The sequence below is a fragment of the Gavia stellata genome, chromosome 17 (assembly GCF_030936135.1).
Source record: "Gavia stellata isolate bGavSte3 chromosome 17, bGavSte3.hap2, whole genome shotgun sequence".
Taxonomy (NCBI): domain Eukaryota; kingdom Metazoa; phylum Chordata; class Aves; order Gaviiformes; family Gaviidae; genus Gavia; species Gavia stellata.
The window spans coordinates 19271830-19292146 of record NC_082610.1 but is presented as its reverse complement, the minus strand read 5'-3'; the positions used below and the strand labels follow the sequence as shown (position 1 = coordinate 19292146).

General features: G+C 51.9%; 1 protein-coding gene across 1 annotated transcript in view; it reads left to right on the top strand.

The window, feature by feature from the left end:
- The window catches only part of MUC5AC (mucin 5AC, oligomeric mucus/gel-forming), a 50893-nt gene that overhangs the window by 17516 nt on the left and 13060 nt on the right, over nt 1-20317 (top strand). The window contains 16 exon segments of the mRNA XM_059826126.1: nt 3-141; nt 243-356; nt 688-867; nt 1373-1612; nt 2117-2273; nt 2816-2944; nt 3288-3429; nt 4716-4759; nt 4867-5073; nt 6322-10371; nt 10421-10432; nt 10435-15312; nt 15362-15373; nt 15376-18606; nt 18656-18667; nt 18670-19948. Coding sequence (XP_059682109.1) covers nt 3-141; nt 243-356; nt 688-867; nt 1373-1612; nt 2117-2273; nt 2816-2944; nt 3288-3429; nt 4716-4759; nt 4867-5073; nt 6322-10371; nt 10421-10432; nt 10435-15312; nt 15362-15373; nt 15376-18606; nt 18656-18667; nt 18670-19948 — 14826 coding nt within the window.

Below are 20317 nucleotides of genomic sequence, written 5' to 3'. Positions count from 1 at the left end.
AGTACATGTAGAAACAGAAAATGGCACTGCTCCGAGGAACCTTGCCTGGAAACCTGTTCTGTTTATGGAGATGGGCATTACACCACCTTTGATGGTAAACGCTTTGATTTTGAAGGAGACTGTGAATATGTTCTGGTCCAGGTAACAGAGTCCTTCCCAGATTTTTGCACTATTGAAGTACCTTGCATTTTACATACCACCATGTAGCATAGTTAACACTGAATATCATTCCCCTGTTTCAGAACTACTGTGGTCAACAAGGTATGAATCAGGGAACCTTCAGAGTCATCACTGAGAACATTCCATGTGGCACTACAGGAACCACCTGCTCTAAGTCTATTAAAGTTTTCCTGGGGGTAAGTATTTTCTTTAATAAGTTGTATCCCTGGCCTAATATGCCAGAATGACGGAACAAGCTGTCCCAGATGGAGGACACTTCTACGATGTAGTCTAAGACAGTGAAAATGTTATTACATTTCTTTGCTCACTGCCAACAATTCTGCTCTCTGCTAGAGAAAGCAAAGGAGAGAATTCTAAAGAGAAATTGCTTAACATGAGGTTGTTGAATAGAATAATTTTGATGATAATATTGTTATTATTTCAGTAACAATTACTGGCAATATATAAAACTGTACCCAATAGATGACTTTTTTAATAGGCCTCTAACTTTTTCTTTTCCTGTCCTAGAACTATGAGCTGGTACTCAGTGATGGACACTCTGATGTCATCCAGAGGACACCTGGAGGAAAAATGCCATTCCAAATCCGTTCCATGGGCATCTACCTGGTGGTTGACACTACTGTTGGCCTGATACTCATGTGGGACAAGAAAACCAGTATATTCATCAAACTTAGTCCCAGCTTTCAGGTACATTTTAAAATCCAAAACCTGGATAAAATTATCTCTGAAACATACTCATGATATCTCTTAAAGAAAAAAATGGAAATTTAGGCTGCAACCGGAAGACTGAAAGAACAGTGATTGCATATTATCATCCTTGTAGTGTTGACTCAGATTGTGTACTACACATTTTCCTTAAATTATGTTATTCAGTAATGGCATAACAGCAACTACATCAGTAGCTTTCTTCATGAAAAGCCTTCACTGAAGAGATATGTTCATTATTAGATAAAACTAATTAGCTCAATACTAAGAACAAAACCCCTGAGTTGTCTCTGCTTCCTATCTTTATCCTTCCCAACAACAAGTTAGAGACATCTCTTCATGAAAGGTATTTTATGAAAATGTCCAAGACTATCGCTGAAAAGGCCCAGATAATCTTAAATAAGATTCATCCTGAGGTCTGTTACTCGCAGATACAGAGAAACTGTACCTAACTGATCTTTGTCATTTTGTGTTTACCCCCATGCAGGGACATATCTGTGGACTTTGCGGAAACTATGATGGCAATGGAAATAATGACTTCACTACTCGCAGCCAGTCTGTGGTAGGAAATCTGCTGGAGTTTGCCAATAGCTGGAAAGTGTCTTCTAGTTGCCCAAATGCCAATCGTACCAAGGATCCATGCACTGCAAACCCATACAGGAAAGCCTGGGCACAGAAGCAATGCAGCATCATTACCAGTGACGTGTTTGCGAAGTGTCACTCCCAGGTATGACAAAAACTTCGTCTTAAATTCTCTTGAGCCAGAGATTACATTAATTTTTATGTTGGATAGCTGAAAAATACACTGAAATATACTTTGTCATGCTTGACAAAGTGAAGTCAGACCAAGTTCCAGGGAGACTGCATAGAAAGTATTTTCACTTTCATTTTCTCAGCTTGTGCCTTGAACTAGTATACTAAAGAAATTGATGGTTATTTTCCACTATATCAGCCACATGATATATATGACTGTGTGTTAGCTTGTAGGAAGAATATTCTTTCTGCAAATGTATCTTCAACATCAAATAGTTCTTAGCGTTATGATTTATTAGTAATAACTTTATTCTACATATTCCTCTTGATTTTTCAAAGCATTCTCATAGTTTCTTCCTTTCTTATCTTTCTCACACAGAGTTGTCAGTTTCAGATAATTTTATTCAGGTTTTTTAGGACAGTGAATGCCTTTTCAAAGAGGACAAGTGCATGAAAACTCAAATGTTTTCTCCAACAGGTTGAACCAAATGAATATTATCAAGCATGCGTGGATGATGCTTGTGCCTGCGACACTGGAGGAGACTGTGAATGTTTCTGTACAGCAGTAGCCGCCTATGCTCAAGCGTGCAATGAGCTGGACATCTGCATTTCATGGAGAACCCCATCCATTTGTCGTGAGTCTCACCACACTACTTTTTGAAGGGGTCCAGAAGGAAAGAAAACAAAGAAGAAAAAAAGAAAAACAAGTAGAACAAAGAAAGAAAGAAGGATAAAATTGTATTTGTAAGAGTCACTGCTGTATTCTAAAAACAGCAAAAAACCACAAAGGAAGTTGGGTAAATCACTGGAAGCCAATCTATCTTCTCAAAATGAAACCATTGATAATATCTTTACCAGTGGTGTCATTAATGTCTGATTTACTTGTCAATCATGATACACAACTGGTGAACTATAATATATTACACTCCCACCTGTCTATAACAGGCTCATTTTAAATAAATATTAGTGCATACTAGCTAAAACCAGTGATTGAATTAATTCATTGGTGTCAAAAGGCGGTAGAAGTATAGCAATTGTATTAAGTTAGAAATAAGACAATATACTGATCACCACCTATGTGATTATGGTGATCACATGGGATTTTTACCCAGCAAAACTGGAAGACTGTAGAGCAAAATGATCAAAGGTCTTTTTGTGTTATTTCTTCTTCCTTTAGCTCTGTTCTGCGACTACTACAATCCACAAGGGGAATGCGAGTGGCACTACAAGCCATGTGGAGCCCCTTGTATGAAGACCTGCAAAAATCCAAGCGGGAAGTGCCTTCATGAGTTGAGAGGTTTGGAAGGTAAACATAATTATGCGTATCTCATTCTACTTATAAAAAACTAAAATGCAATATGATCAACAAAAATTATATTACTCAGTGTATGACATGTTTATATTAGAAATTATAAGAAGAGGTTTTCTAATTAGTGTCTTACTCCCTTATGGATCATGAACTTGTTGGGAGTGTAGATGAGGATAAAATGCTTCAAAGCTTAATGTGCAATCAAAGGAATAGCAGTAACAGAGTCTAAAATTCCACTTACATATGGGATAATCCAGGGAAAGCAGATATAAACAGAATATAGAGTTACTTCTACTTGTGAAAGGCCTAGTGTCAACATAACTCTCATTTTTTATTGCAGGCTGCTATCCACACTGTCCAAAGAATAAGCCCTATTTTGATGAAGACACCATGACTTGTGTTTCTAATTGTGGTTGTTATGAAAATGGAAAAAATTACAAACCAGGAATGCAGATGCCTTCAAAGCAGAATTGTCAATCATGGTAGGATTAGTAAAGATTTTTAAACATTGGGTTTAAAGTTGTGGAATATAATTCATCATGCATTAAGTTTTTTGTTTGCCAACAAGAACTAGGTCTGTGATAGGCTGCTGAATAATGTCTAATTCTCTTCCGTTCCCAGGAGCTTAAATGATGACATGATGAAACATTTTACTGTAGAGAGATTAATTTACTACTTACTCTGTATTCTTATTAAAGTAGTTTTAAATTATTATTATTATCATTATTAAATTAAGTAAAAACAAATTAAAATAATAATAGTTACAGCAATAGTCTGAGAATTTTTATTAAGATATCCCTAAAGTAATTTTGTGAAATTCTTTAGAAGTTAGTAGGCAACTAATCATCATTGTATTGAGCTTATTTCTGTTATTGAACTGGTACTTGCATATTTGCAACAGTCAGCAAGTATTCTCACACATTCTGTCAGAATTGATGACATGTTGGGATAAGTGCTTCTAAGCCTTCTATCAAATAGCACAAAGTTAGTAGACCCAGTTGTGAAGCAGTTAACACCTGTCCTTAAGATACCTTTAAAGTAGCTACACTTGCATACTGTAAGCAGTGCAGCCAGAATGGCAAAGAGCTTAGCACGAAGCCCATCTGAGCTAACCCAACTTTCATGGCATGTTTTGCAGGTCAAAGACAGCTTTGCTTGCATCGTCTATGTCATTAACAGCACTAAACCTAACCTTTTAAATACAGTGTAATCTTAAGCAAATATAGATTATGTACAGATGCCCTTAGTCACTGTAAATAAATATATCAGGATTCAGTTCTTAACAGATAATAGATAAATTCCCTTTAAAAACAATGCATTCTTGCATCTCTTGGAAATCTGATGGAAATTCTCTGTGTAGACAACCTCAATATCTGTTGATGTTGAGAAAGGATACAGTGATCCTTTCTCAAATGATACATGTACTGCACTTTCCCTTCCAAAAAACAAATATACCTATCAGGGAGATAAGAACATTTCAAATGACCCCTCCCCACATCTTTGCCCAGCCTCCAAAAGCACCGATAAGGATACTGCATGTTTAGTATGCTGGCATGGACAAGTTGCCTTTCTTGCCAGAAAACTGAGTGATCCTACCTAACCTGAACTTGTACAGCAGAACTGAATATCTAACTCAGAGAAGATAGGGTCTTTCTATGTTTAAACACACAATGAATAGCAAAGGATCGACAGAAAAAAACTGAAACAATAAAATGATGTCATGAACCAATATATTCACATTTATCATCTCCTTTTTTCTCTTTTCCAGTGAATGCACAAATCAGGGCAAAAAATGCAAATATGATGAATACGGTATGTTGACAAAGTTATTTTTACCTGAATAGGATGCATTTGAGGTACTCTGCTCTGTGTTTCAGATACCAAGGAATAACACCGTCTTTTGATTTTTTGATTTACAGAATGTGTCTGCATTTATGAGGGACAGAAATACAACTATAAAGATGTGATCTATAATACTACAGATGGCACAGGAGGGTGTATTGTCGCAACCTGTGGTCCCAACGGAACACTTCAAAGGGTTGTCTATGAATGTCCAATCTCAACATCACCCACAACAGCAACGACATTTCACTTCAGCACTACTCCACCTGCCACTACTTCCACAGGTACATTCGTTATAGCCCATAAAGGAGTATTCTGTTCATTAGTGAGCAAAATGTAGCTACAAAACCATGCCCACACTCACAACATAAATGAATTAATACAACCTCAAAATAAATGACAGTAAGTCTTGTTATTACAATTTGGTTTCAGTCAGTATTTGGTAACCAAACTAACACAAGGAAATAAACATAGAAAATAAAACCATTTCTGAAACACCAAAATAGAAACCACTACATACATACATACTATTATTTTGCTTATCTTCATAGTGAATAATAAAAAAAAAAAACCAGCATCAGATTTATTATCTGTAATTGTAACTATTTCTATACCTGGAATAATCTTTACTGAGTGAATAATTCATTATTTTTCCTATTAAATTACAGAATTATTACTTTCTGTAAAATTCCTGGTAGGATTCATGGTATTTATAATTACAGTACTAAGCGGATTGCTCAGATATTGGCATTGAGACACTGAAATTTTCACTTCTAGAATTCTTGTTCAGTATTCTTCAGGTTGGTCATCTCTAATTACCATTGGCACATGTTGTTAAATGAAATAAGAATTCAGTACAAAATTTAGAACTAGAGGTTTTGAAAACACAGAAACCATCAGCACTGCTGATTTCCCAGCTATTTCACAGTGACAATTCATCTGCAAAAGCTTATAGACTGCTGTCCAACCACTAAATGGTTTCTTAAGACCAAAGCTAAAGTACCAAGTGTGGGCATGCTAATAATGCTGCATTAGACATCTTTTATTTCAAATAGAGGAGCAAAGACAATGCAGCATATTACATGAGGAGTCAACTCATTTGGAAGAAAAAAGTACATATGAATCTTGATGCATAGACTATATGTTATTTTTTCCACTGGATTTGAATCTGGGCTTTGACATTCCAGAGAGACTAATAAATATTGAGGCAAGATACAAACCAAGCAATTACAATGAATCAAATGCAAAAAAATGTTTAGAAATTATGCCCAAGACTTATTTCGGCACTTTGTAAAAGATAATTCACATTATCTTGGAAAGTGACAGTTCGAAGCATGTCAATACATTAAATTGCTGGGTGATGGATTTTCTGTTCTACTTCTTATTAAATTATAAGTACACTAAACTGATGTACTACAGGCTCACAATGCAAGCAAATGACCTTAGTAAAATTTTCAGTCCATTTAATATAATAAAAAAGATAATATCAACAGAAATTTATTGTAATTTTCGTGGCCTCTTCTCTTTCACAGTGTCACCAACTACATCAGTATGTGTTCATGAAGTTTGTGAGTGGTCAGAATGGTATGATGGGAGTCTGCAAACACCTGGCTACGATGGTGGAGATTTTGAAACATTTGATGATTTGAGAGCTAAAGGTTATGAAGTCTGTAAAGCTCCACGGGCTGTTCAATGCAGAGCAGAGAAATACCCTAATATGCCACTGAAAGATCTTGGCCAAAAAGTAGAATGCAGTACAACAACTGGGCTTATATGTTACAACAAAGATCAAATTTCAACAATGTGCAACAATTATGAAATCAGAATCTTATGCTGTGTTTTTGTACCGTGCTCTTCCACAACACATTTCAGCACATCAACACCAATCACAACTGCAACTAAGAGCACAGAAACATCAAGTACAACTGAAGAAACTACATCATTTTCAACCACTACTACATCACCAGTTATGTCAACTTCTAAAAGTACAATATTCACACCTTCAGCTACCAAAGAACCAATGACAAGCACAACAGAAATGACAACACCCATCACCACTTCTCCTTCAACAATCCCTCTTTGCATAAAAGAAGAATGTTACTGGTCAATATGGTACGATGTCAGTTATCCAGGGTCTGGATACGATGATGGAGATTTTGATACAATTCAGAACATTAAAAATAAGGGATACCAAGTCTGTGAAAACAGAAAGGATGTTGAATGCAGAGCAGTAAGGTTCCCTAATATACCATATCCCCTCCTGGAGCAAAACATAACATGTAATACAGAAGAAGGGCTGAAATGCTACAATAAAGACCAACTACCACCCATCTGTTATAACTATAAACTAAGATTTAAATGCTGTACAAATAAGACAGTACCGTGTGAACCAACTACATCACCCCATACAACTCCACAAGAATCAAAGCCAACCTCAATTATTTCAACAACTCCAAGTACATCAACCACAGAAGTATGGACAACACCATACGTACAAACCAAACATAAGACAACTACAGTACCAACAACTCCACCAAGAACAGATTATATTCATACTAATGTGACCTCCACCACCACCCAGTCCACTACCACCTGTGAACCCGAAGTGTGCTCCTGGAGCGAATGGTTCGACGTCGACTTCCCCTCCTCGGGGCCCAGCCAGGGAGACTTCGAAACCTACCAGCACATCCGGGCCGCCGGGAAGGAAGTCTGTCAACATCCCAAGGAAATAGACTGCCGGGCGGAGGACTACCCCGAGGTTTCCATCGAAAATATCGGACAGGTCGTGCAGTGCGACGTCCACTTTGGACTGGTGTGCAAGAACGAAGACCAGACGGGCAAAGTCAGGATGTGCTTCAACTACAAGATCCGCGTCCTCTGCTGCAGCCCTAACTACAACTGCCCAACCACCAGCCCCGCGCACACCACCAGCCCCACCACCACCACCCCCCGCTCGTCAACCAGCACCGCCCCAACCTCCACCACCGTCACGACCTCCACCTCCACGTCCTACTCCACCACCACGGGGCCCACCTCCTCAGAAACCACACTGCAAACCTCCACCAGCACCACCAGACCCACGCCGACATCTACCATATACATCCCCACCACCACCTCCACCACCACCCAGTCCACTACCACCTGTGAACCCGAAGTGTGCTCCTGGAGCGAATGGTTCGACGTCGACTTCCCCTCCTCGGGGCCCAGCCAGGGAGACTTCGAAACCTACCAGCACATCCGGGCCGCCGGGAAGGAAGTCTGTCAACATCCCAAGGAAATAGACTGCCGGGCGGAGGACTACCCCGAGGTTTCCATCGAAAATATCGGACAGGTCGTGCAGTGCGACGTCCACTTTGGACTGGTGTGCAAGAACGAAGACCAGACGGGCAAAGTCAGGATGTGCTTCAACTACAAGATCCGCGTCCTCTGCTGCAGCCCTAACTACAACTGCCCAACCACCAGCCCCGCGCACACCACCAGCCCCACCACCACCACCCCCCGCTCGTCAACCAGCACCGCCCCAACCTCCACCACCGTCACGACCTCCACCTCCACGTCCTACTCCACCACCACGGGGCCCACCTCCTCAGAAACCACACTGCAAACCTCCACCAGCACCACCAGACCCACGCCGACATCTACCATATACATCCCCACCACCACCTCCACCACCACCCAGTCCACTACCACCTGTGAACCCGAAGTGTGCTCCTGGAGCGAATGGTTCGATGTCGACTTCCCCTCCTCGGGGCCCAGCCAGGGAGACTTCGAAACCTACCAGCACATCCGGGCCGCCGGGAAGGAAGTCTGTCAACATCCCAAGGAAATAGACTGCCGGGCGGAGGACTACCCCGAGGTTTCCATCGAAAATATCGGACAGGTCGTGCAGTGCGACGTCCACTTTGGACTGGTGTGCAAGAACGAAGACCAGACGGGCAAAGTCAGGATGTGCTTCAACTACAAGATCCGCGTCCTCTGCTGCAGCCCTAACTACAACTGCCCAACCACCAGCCCCGCACACACCACCAGCCCCACCACCACCACCCCCCGCTCGTCAACCAGCACCGCCCCAACCTCCACCACCGTCACGACCTCCACCTCCACGTCCTACTCCACCACCACGGGGCCCACCTCCTCAGAAACCACACTGCAAACCTCCACCAGCACCACCAGACCCACGCCGACATCTACCATATACATCCCCACCACCACCTCCACCACCACCCAGTCCACTACCACCTGTGAACCCGAAGTGTGCTCCTGGAGCGAATGGTTCGACGTCGACTTCCCCTCCTCGGGGCCCAGCCAGGGAGACTTCGAAACCTACCAGCACATCCGGGCCGCCGGGAAGGAAGTCTGTCAACATCCCAAGGAAATAGACTGCCGGGCGGAGGACTACCCCGAGGTTTCCATCGAAAATATCGGACAGGTCGTGCAGTGCGACGTCCACTTTGGACTGGTGTGCAAGAACGAAGACCAGACGGGCAAAGTCAGGATGTGCTTCAACTACAAGATCCGCGTCCTCTGCTGCAGCCCTAACTACAACTGCCCAACCACCAGCCCCGCGCACACCACCAGCCCCACCACCACCACCCCCCGCTCGTCAACCAGCACCGCCCCAACCTCCACCACCGTCACGACCTCCACCTCCACGTCCTACTCCACCACCACGGGGCCCACCTCCTCAGAAACCACACTGCAAACCTCCACCAGCACCACCAGACCCACGCCGACATCTACCATATACATCCCCACCACCACCTCCACCACCACCCAGTCCACTACCACCTGTGAACCCGAAGTGTGCTCCTGGAGCGAATGGTTCGACGTCGACTTCCCCTCCTCGGGGCCCAGCCAGGGAGACTTCGAAACCTACCAGCACATCCGGGCCGCCGGGAAGGAAGTCTGTCAACATCCCAAGGAAATAGACTGCCGGGCGGAGGACTACCCCGAGGTTTCCATCGAAAATATCGGACAGGTCGTGCAGTGCGACGTCCACTTTGGACTGGTGTGCAAGAACGAAGACCAGACGGGCAAAGTCAGGATGTGCTTCAACTACAAGATCCGCGTCCTCTGCTGCAGCCCTAACTACAACTGCCCAACCACCAGCCCCGCGCACACCACCAGCCCCACCACCACCACCCCCCGCTCGTCAACCAGCACCGCCCCAACCTCCACCACCGTCACGACCTCCACCTCCACATCCTACTCCACCACCACGGGGCCCACCTCCTCAGAAACCACACTGCAAACCTCCACCAGCACCACCAGACCCACGCCGACATCTACCATATACATCCCCACCACCACCTCCACCACCACCCAGTCCACTACCACCTGTGAACCCGAAGTGTGCTCCTGGAGCGAATGGTTCGACGTCGACTTCCCCTCCTCGGGGCCCAGCCAGGGAGACTTCGAAACCTACCAGCACATCCGGGCCGCCGGGAAGGAAGTCTGTCAACATCCCAAGGAAATAGACTGCCGGGCGGAGCACTACCCCGAGGTTTCCATCGAAAATATCGGACAGGTCGTGCAGTGCGACGTCCACTTTGGACTGGTGTGCAAGAACGAAGACCAGACGGGCAAAGTCAGGATGTGCTTCAACTACAAGATCCGCGTCCTCTGCTGCAGCCCTAACTACAACTGCCCAACCACCAGCCCCGCGCACACCACCAGCCCCACCACCACCACCCCCCGCTCGTCAACCAGCACCGCCCCAACCTCCACCACCGTCACGACCTCCACCTCCACGTCCTACTCCACCACCACGGGGCCCACCTCCTCAGAAACCACACTGCAAACCTCCACCAGCACCACCAGACCCACGCCGACATCTACCATATACATCCCCACCACCACCTCCACCACCACCCAGTCCACTACCACCTGTGAACCCGAAGTGTGCTCCTGGAGCGAATGGTTCGACGTCGACTTCCCCTCCTCGGGGCCCAGCCAGGGAGACTTCGAAACCTACCAGCACATCCGGGCCGCCGGGAAGGAAGTCTGTCAACATCCCAAGGAAATAGACTGCCGGGCGGAGGACTACCCCGAGGTTTCCATCGAAAATATCGGACAGGTCGTGCAGTGCGACGTCCACTTTGGACTGGTGTGCAAGAACGAAGACCAGACGGGCAAAGTCAGGATGTGCTTCAACTACAAGATCCGCGTCCTCTGCTGCAGCCCTAACTACAACTGCCCAACCACCAGCCCCGCGCACACCACCAGCCCCACCACCACCACCCCCCGCTCGTCAACCAGCACCGCCCCAACCTCCACCACCGTCACGACCTCCACCTCCACGTCCTACTCCACCACCACGGGGCCCACCTCCTCAGAAACCACACTGCAAACCTCCACCAGCACCACCAGACCCACGCCGACATCTACCATATACATCCCCACCACCACCTCCACCACCACCCAGTCCACTACCACCTGTGAACCCGAAGTGTGCTCCTGGAGCGAATGGTTCGACGTCGACTTCCCCTCCTCGGGGCCCAGCCAGGGAGACTTCGAAACCTACCAGCACATCCGGGCCGCCGGGAAGGAAGTCTGTCAACATCCCAAGGAAATAGACTGCCGGGCGGAGGACTACCCCGAGGTTTCCATCGAAAATATCGGACAGGTCGTGCAGTGCGACGTCCACTTTGGACTGGTGTGCAAGAACGAAGACCAGACGGGCAAAGTCAGGATGTGCTTCAACTACAAGATCCGCGTCCTCTGCTGCAGCCCTAACTACAACTGCCCAACCACCAGCCCCGCACACACCACCAGCCCCACCACCACCACCCCCCGCTCGTCAACCAGCACCGCCCCAACCTCCACCACCGTCACGACCTCCACCTCCACGTCCTACTCCACCACCACGGGGCCCACCTCCTCAGAAACCACACTGCAAACCTCCACCAGCACCACCAGACCCACGCCGACATCTACCATATACATCCCCACCACCACCTCCACCACCACCCAGTCCACTACCACCTGTGAACCCGAAGTGTGCTCCTGGAGCGAATGGTTCGACGTCGACTTCCCCTCCTCGGGGCCCAGCCAGGGAGACTTCGAAACCTACCAGCACATCCGGGCCGCCGGGAAGGAAGTCTGTCAACATCCCAAGGAAATAGACTGCCGGGCGGAGGACTACCCCGAGGTTTCCATCGAAAATATCGGACAGGTCGTGCAGTGCGACGTCCACTTTGGACTGGTGTGCAAGAACGAAGACCAGACGGGCAAAGTCAGGATGTGCTTCAACTACAAGATCCGCGTCCTCTGCTGCAGCCCTAACTACAACTGCCCAACCACCAGCCCCGCGCACACCACCAGCCCCACCACCACCACCCCCCGCTCGTCAACCAGCACCGCCCCAACCTCCACCACCGTCACGACCTCCACCTCCACGTCCTACTCCACCACCACGGGGCCCACCTCCTCAGAAACCACACTGCAAACCTCCACCAGCACCACCAGACCCACGCCGACATCTACCATATACATCCCCACCACCACCTCCACCACCACCCAGTCCGCTACCACCTGTGAACCCGAAGTGTGCTCCTGGAGCGAATGGTTCGACGTCGACTTCCCCTCCTCGGGGCCCAGCCAGGGAGACTTCGAAACCTACCAGCACATCCGGGCCGCCGGGAAGGAAGTCTGTCAACATCCCAAGGAAATAGACTGCCGGGCGGAGGACTACCCCGAGGTTTCCATCGAAAATATCGGACAGGTCGTGCAGTGCGACGTCCACTTTGGACTGGTGTGCAAGAACGAAGACCAGACGGGCAAAGTCAGGATGTGCTTCAACTACAAGATCCGCGTCCTCTGCTGCAGCCCTAACTACAACTGCCCAACCACCAGCCCCGGGCACACCACCAGCCCCACCACCACCACCCCCCGCTCGTCAACCAGCACCGCCCCAACCTCCACCACCGTCACGACCTCCACCTCCACGTCCTACTCCACCACCACGGGGCCCACCTCCTCAGAAACCACACTGCAAACCTCCACCAGCACCACCAGACCCACGCCGACATCTACCATATACATCCCCACCACCACCTCCACCACCACCCAGTCCACTACCACCTGTGAACCCGAAGTGTGCTCCTGGAGCGAATGGTTCGACGTCGACTTCCCCTCCTCGGGGCCCAGCCAGGGAGACTTCGAAACCTACCAGCACATCCGGGCCGCCGGGAAGGAAGTCTGTCAACATCCCAAGGAAATAGACTGCCGGGCGGAGGACTACCCCGAGGTTTCCATCGAAAATATCGGACAGGTCGTGCAGTGCGACGTCCACTTTGGACTGGTGTGCAAGAACGAAGACCAGACGGGCAAAGTCAGGATGTGCTTCAACTACAAGATCCGCGTCCTCTGCTGCAGCCCTAACTACAACTGCCCAACCACCAGCCCCGCGCACACCACCAGCCCCACCACCACCACCCCCCGCTCGTCAACCAGCACCGCCCCAACCTCCACCACCGTCACGACCTCCACCTCCACGTCCTACTCCACCACCACGGGGCCCACCTCCTCAGAAACCACACTGCAAACCTCCACCAGCACCACCAGACCCACGCCGACATCTACCATATACATCCCCACCACCACCTCCACCACCACCCAGTCCGCTACCACCTGTGAACCCGAAGTGTGCTCCTGGAGCGAATGGTTCGACGTCGACTTCCCCTCCTCGGGGCCCAGCCAGGGAGACTTCGAAACCTACCAGCACATCCGGGCCGCCGGGAAGGAAGTCTGTCAACATCCCAAGGAAATAGACTGCCGGGCGGAGGACTACCCCGAGGTTTCCATCGAAAATATCGGACAGGTCGTGCAGTGCGACGTCCACTTTGGACTGGTGTGCAAGAACGAAGACCAGACGGGCAAAGTCAGGATGTGCTTCAACTACAAGATCCGCGTCCTCTGCTGCAGCCCTAACTACAACTGCCCAACCACCAGCCCCGGGCACACCACCAGCCCCACCACCACCACCCCCCGCTCGTCAACCAGCACCGCCCCAACCTCCACCACCGTCACGACCTCCACCTCCACGTCCTACTCCACCACCACGGGGCCCACCTCCTCAGAAACCACACTGCAAACCTCCACCAGCACCACCAGACCCACGCCGACATCTACCATATACATCCCCACCACCACCTCCACCACCACCCAGTCCACTACCACCTGTGAACCCGAAGTGTGCTCCTGGAGCGAATGGTTCGACGTCGACTTCCCCTCCTCGGGGCCCAGCCAGGGAGACTTCGAAACCTACCAGCACATCCGGGCCGCCGGGAAGGAAGTCTGTCAACATCCCAAGGAAATAGACTGCCGGGCGGAGCACTACCCCGAGGTTTCCATCGAAAATATCGGACAGGTCGTGCAGTGCGACGTCCACTTTGGACTGGTGTGCAAGAACGAAGACCAGACGGGCAAAGTCAGGATGTGCTTCAACTACAAGATCCGCGTCCTCTGCTGCAGCCCTAACTACAACTGCCCAACCACCAGCCCCGCGCACACCACCAGCCCCACCACCACCACCCCCCGCTCGTCAACCAGCACCGCCCCAACCTCCACCACCGTCACGACCTCCACCTCCACGTCCTACTCCACCACCACGGGGCCCACCTCCTCAGAAACCACACTGCAAACCTCCACCAGCACCACCAGACCCACGCCGACATCTACCATATACATCCCCACCACCACCTCCACCACCACCCAGTCCACTACCACCTGTGAACCCGAAGTGTGCTCCTGGAGCGAATGGTTCGACGTCGACTTCCCCTCCTCGGGGCCCAGCCAGGGAGACTTCGAAACCTACCAGCACATCCGGGCCGCCGGGAAGGAAGTCTGTCAACATCCCAAGGAAATAGACTGCCGGGCGGAGGACTACCCCGAGGTTTCCATCGAAAATATCGGACAGGTCGTGCAGTGCGACGTCCACTTTGGACTGGTGTGCAAGAACGAAGACCAGACGGGCAAAGTCAGGATGTGCTTCAACTACAAGATCCGCGTCCTCTGCTGCAGCCCTAACTACAACTGCCCAACCACCAGCCCCGCGCACACCACCAGCCCCACCACCACCACCCCCCGCTCGTCAACCAGCACCGCCCCAACCTCCACCACCGTCACGACCTCCACCTCCACGTCCTACTCCACCACCACGGGGCCCACCTCCTCAGAAACCACACTGCAAACCTCCACCAGCACCACCAGACCCACGCCGACATCTACCATATACATCCCCACCACCACCTCCACCACCACCCAGTCCACTACCACCTGTGAACCCGAAGTGTGCTCCTGGAGCGAATGGTTCGACGTCGACTTCCCCTCCTCGGGGCCCAGCCAGGGAGACTTCGAAACCTACCAGCACATCCGGGCCGCCGGGATGGAAGTCTGTCAACATCCCAAGGAAATAGACTGCCGGGCGGAGGACTACCCCGAGGTTTCCATCGAAAATATCGGACAGGTCGTGCAGTGCGACGTCCACTTTGGACTGGTGTGCAAGAACGAAGACCAGACGGGCAAAGTCAGGATGTGCTTCAACTACAAGATCCGCGTCCTCTGCTGCAGCCCTAACTACAACTGCCCAACCACCAGCCCCGCGCACACCACCAGCCCCACCACCACCACCCCCCGCTCGTCAACCAGCACCGCCCCAACCTCCACCACCGTCACGACCTCCACCTCCACATCCTACTCCACCACCACGGGGCCCACCTCCTCAGAAACCACACTGCAAACCTCCACCAGCACCACCAGACCCACGCCGACATCTACCATATACATCCCCACCACCACCTCCACCACCACCCAGTCCACTACCACCTGTGAACCCGAAGTGTGCTCCTGGAGCGAATGGTTCGACGTCGACTTCCCCTCCTCGGGGCCCAGCCAGGGAGACTTCGAAACCTACCAGCACATCCGGGCCGCCGGGAAGGAAGTCTGTCAACATCCCAAGGAAATAGACTGCCGGGCGGAGGACTACCCCGAGGTTTCCATCGAAAATATCGGACAGGTCGTGCAGTGCGACGTCCACTTTGGACTGGTGTGCAAGAACGAAGACCAGACGGGCAAAGTCAGGATGTGCTTCAACTACAAGATCCGCGTCCTCTGCTGCAGCCCTAACTACAACTGCCCAACCACCAGCCCCGCGCACACCACCAGCCCCACCACCACCACCCCCCGCTCGTCAACCAGCACCGCCCCAACCTCCACCACCGTCACGACCTCCACCTCCACGTCCTACTCCACCACCACGGGGCCCACCTCCTCAGAAACCACACTGCAAACCTCCACCAGCACCACCAGACCCACGCCGACATCTACCATATACATCCCCACCACCACCTCCACCACCACCCAGTCCACTACCACCTGTGAACCCGAAGTGTGCTCCTGGAGCGAATGGTTCGACGTCGACTTCCCCTCCTCGGGGCCCAGCCAGGGAGACTTCGAAACCTACCAGCACATCCGGGCCGCCGGGAAGGAAGTCTGTCAACATCCCAAGGAAATAGACTGCCGGGCGGAGGACTACCCCGAGGTTTCCATCGAAAATATCGGACAGGTCGTGCAGTGCGACGTCCACTTTGGACTGGTGTGCAAGAACGAAGACCAGACGGGCAAAGTCAGGATGTGCTTCAACTACAAGATCCGCGTCCTCTGCTGCAGCCCTAACTACAACTGCCCAACCACCAGCCCCGCGCACACCACCAGCCCCACCACCACCACCCCCCGCTCGTCAACCAGCACCGCCCCAACCTCCACCACCGTCACGACCTCCACCTCCACGTCCTACTCCACCACCACGGGGCCCACCTCCTCAGAAACCACACTGCAAACCTCCACCAGCACCACCAGACCCACGCCGACATCTACCATATACATCCCCACCACCACCTCCACCACCACCCAGTCCACTACCACCTGTGAACCCGAAGTGTGCTCCTGGAGCGAATGGTTCGACGTCGACTTCCCCTCCTCGGGGCCCAGCCAGGGAGACTTCGAAACCTACCAGCACATCCGGGCCGCCGGGAAGGAAGTCTGTCAACATCCCAAGGAAATAGACTGCCGGGCGGAGGACTATCCCGAGGTTTCCATCGAAAATATCGGACAGGTCGTGCAGTGCGACGTCCACTTTGGACTGGTGTGCAAGAACGAAGACCAGACGGGCAAAGTCAGGATGTGCTTCAACTACAAGATCCGCGTCCTCTGCTGCAGCCCTAACTACAACTGCCCAACCACCAGCCCCACGCACACCACCAGCCCCACCACCACCACCCCCCGCTCGTCAACCAGCACCGCCCCAACCTCCACCACCGTCACGACCTCCACCTCCACGTCCTACTCCACCACCACGGGGCCCACCTCCTCAGAAACCACACTGCAAACCTCCACCAGCACCACCAGACCCACGCTGACATCTACCATATACATCCCCACCACCACCTCCACCACCACCCAGTCCACTACCACCTGTGAACCCGAAGTGTGCTCCTGGAGCGAATGGTTCGACGTCGACTTCCCCTCCTCGGGGCCCAGCCAGGGAGACTTCGAAACCTACCAGCACATCCGGGCCGCCGGGAAGGAAGTCTGTCAACATCCCAAGGAAATAGACTGCCGGGCGGAGGACTACCCCGAGGTTTCCATCGAAAATATCGGACAGGTCGTGCAGTGCGACGTCCACTTTGGACTGGTGTGCAAGAACGAAGACCAGACGGGCAAAGTCAGGATGTGCTTCAACTACAAGATCCGCGTCCTCTGCTGCAGCCCTAACTACAACTGCCCAACCACCAGCCCCGCGCACACCACCAGCCCCACCACCACCACCCCCCGCTCGTCAACCAGCACCGCCCCAACCTCCACCACCGTCACGACCTCCACCTCCACGTCCTACTCCACCACCACGGGGCCCACCTCCTCAGAAACCACACTGCAAACCTCCACCAGCACCACCAGACCCACGCCGACATCTACCATATACATCCCCACCACCACCTCCACCACCACCCAGTCCACTACCACCTGTGAACCCGAAGTGTGCTCCTGGAGCGAATGGTTCGACGTCGACTTCCCCTCCTCGGGGCCCAGCCAGGGAGACTTCGAAACCTACCAGCACATCCGGGCCGCCGGGAAGGAAGTCTGTCAACATCCCAAGGAAATAGACTGCCGGGCGGAGGACTACCCCGAGGTTTCCATCGAAAATATCGGACAGGTCGTGCAGTGCGACGTCCACTTTGGACTGGTGTGCAAGAACGAAGACCAGACGGGCAAAGTCAGGATGTGCTTCAACTACAAGATCCGCGTCCTCTGCTGCAGCCCTAACTTCAACTGCCCAACCACCAGCCCCGCGCACACCACCAGCCCCACCACCACCACCCCCCGCTCGTCAACCAGCACCGCCCCAACCTCCACCACCGTCACGACCTCCACCTCCACGTCCTACTCCACCACCACGGGGCCCACCTCCTCAGAAACCACACTGCAAACCTCCACCAGCACCACCAGACCCACGCCGACATCTACCATATACATCCCCACCACCACCTCCACCACCACCCAGTCCACTACCACCTGTGAACCCGAAGTGTGCTCCTGGAGCGAATGGTTCGACGTCGACTTCCCCTCCTCGGGGCCCAGCCAGGGAGACTTCGAAACCTACCAGCACATCCGGGCCGCCGGGAAGGAAGTCTGTCAACATCCCAAGGAAATAGACTGCCGGGCGGAGGACTACCCCGAGGTTTCCATCGAAAATATCGGACAGGTCGTGCAGTGCGACGTCCACTTTGGACTGGTGTGCAAGAACGAAGACCAGACGGGCAAAGTCAGGATGTGCTTCAACTACAAGATCCGCGTCCTCTGCTGCAGCCCTAACTACAACTGCCCAACCACCAGCCCCGCGCACACCACCAGCCCCACCACCACCACCCCCCGCTCGTCAACCAGCACCGCCCCAACCTCCACCACCGTCACGACCTCCACCTCCACGTCCTACTCCACCACCACGGGGCCCACCTCCTCAGAAACCACACTGCAAACCTCCACCAGCACCACCAGACCCACGCCGACATCTACCATATACATCCCCACCACCACCTCCACCACCACCCAGTCCACTACCACCTGTGAACCCGAAGTGTGCTCCTGGAGCGAATGGTTCGACGTCGACTTCCCCTCCTCGGGGCCCAGCCAGGGAGACTTCGAAACCTACCAGCACATCCGGGCCGCCGGGAAGGAAGTCTGTCAACATCCCAAGGAAATAGACTGCCGGGCGGAGGACTACCCCGAGGTTTCCATCGAAAATATCGGACAGGTCGTGCAGTGCGACGTCCACTTTGGACTGGTGTGCAAGAACGAAGACCAGACGGGCAAAGTCAGGATGTGCTTCAACTACAAGATCCGCGTCCTCTGCTGCAGCCCTAACTACAACTGCCCAACCACCAGCCCCGCGCACACCACCAGCCCCACCACCACCACCCCCCGCTCGTCAACCAGCACCGCCCCAACCTCCACCACCGTCACGACCTCCACCTCCACGTCCTACTCCACCACCACGGGGCCCACCTCCTCAGAAACCACACTGCAAACCTCCACCAGCACCACCAGACCCACGCCGACATCTACCATATACATCCCCACCACCACCTCCACCACCACCCAGTCCACTACCACCTGTGAACCCGAAGTGTGCTCCTGGAGCGAATGGTTCGACGTCGACTTCCCCTCCTCGGGGCCCAGCCAGGGAGACTTCGAAACCTACCAGCACATCCGGGCCGCCGGGAAGGAAGTCTGTCAACATCCCAAGGAAATAGACTGCCGGGCGGAGGACTACCCCGAGGTTTCCATCGAAAATATCGGACAGGTCGTGCAGTGCGACGTCCACTTTGGACTGGTGTGCAAGAACGAAGACCAGACGGGCAAAGTCAAGATGTGCTTCAACTACAAGATCCGCGTCCTCTGCTGCAGCCCTAACTACAACTGCCCAACCACCAGCCCCGCGCACACCACCAGCCCCACCACCACCACCCCCCGCTCGTCAACCAGCACCGCCCCAACCTCCACCACCGTCACGACCTCCACCTCCACGTCCTACTCCACCACCACGGGGCCCACCTCCTCAGAAACCACACTGCAAACCTCCACCAGCACCACCAGACCCACGCCGACATCTACCATATACATCCCCACCACCACCTCCACCACCACCCAGTCCGCTACCACCTGTGAACCCGAAGTGTGCTCCTGGAGCGAATGGTTCGACGTCGACTTCCCCTCCTCGGGGCCCAGCCAGGGAGACTTCGAAACCTACCAGCACATCCGGGCCGCCGGGAAGGAAGTCTGTCAACATCCCAAGGAAATAGACTGCCGGGCGGAGGACTACCCCGAGGTTTCCATCGAAAATATCGGACAGGTCGTGCAGTGCGACGTCCACTTTGGACTGGTGTGCAAGAACGAAGACCAGACGGGCAAAGTCAGGATGTGCTTCAACTACAAGATCCGCGTCCTCTGCTGCAGCCCTAACTACAACTG